Below are 6,000 nucleotides of genomic sequence, written 5' to 3'. Positions count from 1 at the left end.
TAAATAAATGCAATAAATGAAAAATGAGAAAATAAATAATCATGCAAAACATTTATTCCAATAGGAACGGTTGCCAAGTTCATTTCCAGGCTAAATAAGTCAGTTCGAGCTGTGCCCGAGGCTCTGCCTTTATGCTGATCCGACCCACAGAGGAAGCAGCAGCTCACGAAGATTGGATCTATACAGTTTTAGAGGGATGTTTACATCTTAATCTGAAAGTAATTGTGTAAGATCATGTGTAAGATCATGTGTAAGAATTAGGTTTAGAGTTTCATGGGGATGTCTGTATTGCCATATCTCTTCACTTGACAACAGAAGCGAGTGCATGTGTAGCCTACAGTAAATTCTAGATTTAGAGTTCTTTTAGATTTACACATAACAACAATATGTTCTGGGTTAAATATTCCCTATATATGAACATTATAAGAGAAGCCATGATGCCAAAATGAGTTACATATATAGATCTTGTTTAATAAAAGCACATAATCTATCTATCTATCTGTCTGTCTGTCTGTCTGTCTCATTTCTGCATGCTTAGTTGACTACTATATCTTAAAAGTTATCCAAACAAAATGCAAAGTTAATTTAAATAAGCATGTCAGTAATCTACAATCGCCATAAGTTATAATACAAATGTTAATCAAGTTAATGTGATTGAACATTAAAACAGCAGTAGGTATAAAAATGCATTCTAAAGATATAACTGAAACATGGATGTTTTGTCATTACATTTCACAAAAGCCCATAATTCAGCCCATAATATATCATTCCGCTTGACAAAACAACCGTGTAACACTCACCTCACATAAACCCAGACTGTCTGTTCAGTCTGTCCTCCCTCAGCCCGTCCACAGCCCGCTCTCTCCCACAGCCGACCGACCGACCGACCGACTGAATGATCAGCGCTCTAACGCGATGCTTTCAGTGTAGCATCTCTCTCGTTCTTTTCTGCCCACCTCTCTCTCATCCGGGATGCTGCTGTGGTACTCTCACCTTCAAATTGTTATCGCCCTCTGCTGGTCACTATAATGAACTGCAATCAGACCGCAACTGCGTTAGGCAGCCGTCACCAACCGGCAATTGTCATATCAACACAGAAGAAGAATAATAAAAAATTTCTTATCAGAAATTATTTCAAAGCAAAAAATTTTATAATAAGAATAAATAAGAATAAAAATAATAACACTAATCATTTATTAAAAATCTTAAACTCACTGAGTTACCATAGGACTAAATTTACAAAATCAAATATTTTAAGACAAATTAAAAATTCAAATTCCAAAATGCATTTTATTTACAGCATCAAGTTGAAACAGTGGGTAGACAATCAATTACAGTGCAGACATACAAATGAAACCAGTCTAGATGAGAAACATTATGTACACCAAATGCACCACAATAGAAATTGTCCTAAAATAGGCAGATAATATGAGTGAAGCATTTTTAAGGAATATTCCGGGTTTAATACATGTGAAGCTCAATTGACAGAATTTGAGGCATTCTGTTGACTAGCCTATTCCACATAAAAATATCTGGACTTGACCCTTAAAAAAAAAATGAAAAAATGAAAAAATATAAAACAAGCAAGGGAACAGTGAGGCACTTACAATGGAAGTGAATAGTCAAATTTGTGTAGGGTTTAAAGACTGAATTGCAAAACTTTTAACTTAACTTAAATTAATTCTGTTAAATATAACTTTACACATAAAATCACTTTCTAACCTTTTCTCGTACTTAAATCATGTTAACACATATATTGTTTGTCTAGTGGCTATATTCTTTAAACAATTTACAATCTGTAAAAAGCCCCAATCACTTCCATTGTAAGTGCCACATTTTCTTTTCTGTTTTGTCTTTTTAAAAGGAGCGAAGTTCATTTTTGTGAGAATCAACATAATTCCCCAAATGCAGTCAATTGAGCTTAACTTTTATTGAACACGGAATAATCCTTTAACAGCTTTGCAAATATATATTCACATTATCTGGACTCTTGGCTACTGTGACATATCTCCATCAGATCTCCTCATATATTGTTCGTTTTCACTTTCCATTAAGTCGTTAATTTTGTTTTTATCTCTAATAACATAAATGAACGACTTAATGGAAAGTGAAAACAAACAATAAATGAGGAGATCCGATGGAGATATGTCACAGTCAATTTAATAATGTTGGGTAAATAAATCTCTTACTTTTATAAATTTGTATTCTTAGTAATTTTATTAAAAAAAAAATATTTCTTAATATTTATTATAGGCTACTTATTTTATGTAATCCAATAGAAGCCACAGATTATCACATCCTATAAATAATGCTGCATAATGTAATTTCATTCTAAACTGCAATAACATAGTTATTAACATAGAGTTCAAAATAACTATGTAAAATGTGTTCACACACATATGACAAGAATACTTTTTTTTTATTTTACTTTTTAACAATCTATGCAACCAAAACACAATCAGACCTCTGCACATATAGCACTTTCAGCATTGTCAAGAGCAACATTTGCTATATACAAATCATTTACTGCGAGAATATAAAATATATGATGGGCACACATTTGGGAAGAAAATATGAAACAAATTGTTTAACAGTAAAATTGTAATACCTGTAAAATTACCAAAAATAACAAGTTGTATTCTAAATACTCATGAGTACAGATTGGTTGATGGCAGGTTTTTGTGATAGTCTTGCGAACAACGGCATATGTAGGGATGAAACAGCATACCTGACTGGTTATCATGCTTCTGAGAAAATTGATTGGTCAACAGACACAATGTGTCTCCTCTGTTTGGCCACAACTAAGCCGATAAAATATTTTGCATTAATTATGGTGATTCCTACTCAAAAGTCATAAAGGAGGGATTGACTTCTGTCAATATTAATGAAAATTTTTACATTTTTCCAACAAACTTGATTTAAAGCATTAACAGGGCAAATTATGATACTTTTAAAGACATCTAAAAATGAAAAAGAGGCTCAGTTTCTCTGAATTCACTCTGTATAACTCCTGGAAAGCCATTGGCATAATAATAAAACAAGCATCTTTGACCAATTAAAAGCAAACCTGTATACATTAATATGTTCTTCAACTTGAGACCCAAAGTGGCACAGCTGTAGTTATTGTGTACATAAGTCTACCTCAGTTTTAAAATGTTTACATTTTACATTTTGAACATTCTTAAACATTGCCAAACACTCTTTAGAGTCATTTTTAATTGGTAAAATATTCAGGTAGATAAACCCTTTTGTCACAATGTGATATTATGTCCAGACACTTTAAATTACCAAAAAACATAGCCCATCACACAGATTTTCTAAAAACAAAACCTACTTCTTCAACATAATGCAACCAAAGAGGCAGACTCCATCTGCATTAGAAGACACAGTAACCAGCACTGTGACAGACAATAATGCATGCAACTTCAGATTCAGAGAAAGTAACACATTTTCTCCACCACACCACCAGATGGCAGTACCATCCAAAAGCCAAGTCAGGGTGGACCGGTAAAACCAACAAATTCTGGATCAGGACAGTTTAAACCAGTGGGAGAAGTTTCCTGATTGAAATTGAACCACACACAAAACAATACTACAAATGGCGCAGAAAAGCAAAGCATGATTTAAAAAAAATAAAAAATTCTTCCTTTTCTTCCTTAATTGTGAGGGTGTGTCCATGTATGTGAAACCCAAAACAATGACATCCAACAATCACATAGCAACTCTTATTTTGGTTCAGATGTAATATTAAGATAAAGGCACAAGTTCAGTTAGATTACAAAAAAACAGCCATCAACATAAAATACTGCAGCTCTGTTTTTTTCTCTCTCTAAAATCACCCAATAAAAAGTGTGTTTGCTTGTTTTGTTTTTTGACAACATATGTAAAGTAGACCCAAACCCTAGTGTGAATACTGAAAATTGCTTCAAGCCATTTTGTGCCCTAAAAGAGACCCTATACTCCCTCACAAGGAAGTGACAAAAGGAAGATTTAAATCAACCATAGAGCTCTATCTGATTAGATTTCAACGGTTTTGTGCTCCTCAGAACCTCCTGGTATTGTGCTTTAATGTAAAGTCCTAGTAAATTTCGTAAAACTGTTCTATACTCTTAAAGATATCCATCCTCATCAACCCTCGATCCGTGCCCTTTACTAAGGAAGGTCTCCTTCTCTGGGGTTATAGAGTCCCTGTTTAGAGTGCAGACGGGTTTGTACACATTGAGTTCCTCGTCCATACTGGAATGGACCAGAGCAGCTTCTGTACTGTGCCAGATTCCATAGCCAAAGTAGATTATGAGTCCTGGGGAGAACAGAGGGATAACGAAACACATTTTTGAATGTGTACTTGCCAAGTGCTCCTTCCTGGAGGTCATTCACAATTGTCAAATGACCAAATGGCTTTATTTGATTTGTACAAGTAGCACAACTCGTGTTTACAACTAATCAGGTCTGTTTCGAGAGAGTTTCTTGATTGATTCTCACTCTGTGAGCATGTACGTACCTATTGACATCCAGACGGCGAATCGTATCCATGTACCCCTGTCCAATTGCATCATCAGGTACACGTTTACAAACATGCTTACCACTGGGATGATTGGAAGGCAAGGGACCTGTTGGAAAAGGTATAACATTAATAATTGCAATTCAAGAGTATTTTGTGCTAGAATTGCCCTTCAAAAGAATCTGGAGACTTTTGGACACTGAAATTACATTTAAAAAGTGATTTTTATTTATTGAATAAAGTCTATTCACTTCATGTTCACACATGATGTTCTAGCAGAGTAACCACATGTCATCACTTAACTATGGACATGTTCCACTAATTTTTGACAATTAGAAAGTGTTGAATAGTATATCAATTATTTTATAATACAAAATCAAATTAATTTCTCTTTGTGAAATGTTCTGTGTTGCTTAAGTGTCCAAACATTTTGGGGTCACTGTATAATAACAGAATACGTAGTGTTATGGTTTAGTGTTAAATCATTAAAAACGTACATTAGACTAAGCACCTGTGGGTTTAAATTAAACTAACTCTATAGTAAATCCGCCTCTAAAAGAATTGATTTTATGGGTGTAATCACATCCTGATATTTTGTTCGACATGCAGTTTCTAGCCCTTGGGGTCTAACCTTAAAAGAGAGTTTGGTTTTACTCTCCGGTTGCCTCCAGATGATAAATGTGAGAACCAGACACACACTGATTAGGACACTGAGAGTGACAATATTCCACACCGCAGTTCCACCCTGCACAGCCAACAGGCTGACAGTGAGGATCAGCAGCCCTGGAAAAGATAAGAGTTAGGAAAACTCCAGAAAACTTCCTTCATCTATACTTCCCAATGCCTCTTTTTGGACATCATCAACATACAGTACATTTAATAAAACCGGGGCTTCCACATTTTTTGAACATTGCATTTCCATGACTTTTCCAGTCGTTTTTTCGATAACTGGATGAGGATTTTTTTAAATAAATTTGATTCAGACTGATTCACTAATGAACACCAATTCACTGAAAAGAACAGACACAAAATTGGACATTTTACACTGCACAAGCTCTATACAACAGCAGTAGAGCTGGGAAAAAATACTGATTCACCATTGATATTTCAATTACTTTTTCATGGCTTTTTAAGAAGGCCTGGAAACACTAATGCAAGAATCGAACTTAGCATGCATAGAATCACACCGTTTCATACCAAGCACACTTGCGCAGACATTAACGGCAAAGCCTGACAGGTTGGAGGGCTCTGTGATGTCGGGGAAGAGCAGCGTTCTGAAGCTGAAACGCTCTTCTATGCCTGGAAGAATCCCCATGCTGGGTGTGCTTATGGATTCACTCATCCCCAGCTCTTCATGTGTGGTCGCTGTATGATATGTCTGAGTGAAATGTTCGGGCTGGTACCTGTAGGAAAAAAAAATATTTTCAGAAATAAATTGTGAATAGCTTGACGACTGACTTAATATTTAATTTAATATCTAATTAATACTTCAAATGCAT

General features: G+C 35.0%; 1 protein-coding gene across 2 annotated transcripts in view; it reads right to left on the bottom strand.

Annotated features, from left to right (window-relative positions):
- Window positions 1-1,291: 1,291 nt before the first annotated feature.
- Window positions 1,292-6,000, bottom strand: part of LOC127635914 (high affinity cationic amino acid transporter 1-like) — a 29,361-nt gene continuing 24,652 nt past the window's right edge. For both annotated transcript variants that reach the window (XM_052116210.1, XM_052116211.1), the window contains exons 9-12: window positions 5,699-5,904; window positions 5,133-5,284; window positions 4,502-4,610; window positions 1,292-4,300 (exon numbers count right to left, since the gene is read on the bottom strand). In XM_052116210.1, the coding sequence (XP_051972170.1) occupies window positions 4,110-4,300; window positions 4,502-4,610; window positions 5,133-5,284; window positions 5,699-5,904 (658 nt within the window). In that variant the 3' untranslated portion in view covers window positions 1,292-4,109. The remainder of the gene's footprint in view (window positions 4,301-4,501; window positions 4,611-5,132; window positions 5,285-5,698; window positions 5,905-6,000) is intronic.

Source organism: Xyrauchen texanus, chromosome 43 (assembly GCF_025860055.1).
Source record: "Xyrauchen texanus isolate HMW12.3.18 chromosome 43, RBS_HiC_50CHRs, whole genome shotgun sequence".
Taxonomy (NCBI): Eukaryota; Metazoa; Chordata; class Actinopteri; order Cypriniformes; family Catostomidae; genus Xyrauchen; species Xyrauchen texanus.
The sequence above is the reverse complement of the archived record's forward strand: the minus strand, read 5'-3'. Positions and strand labels throughout refer to the sequence as shown.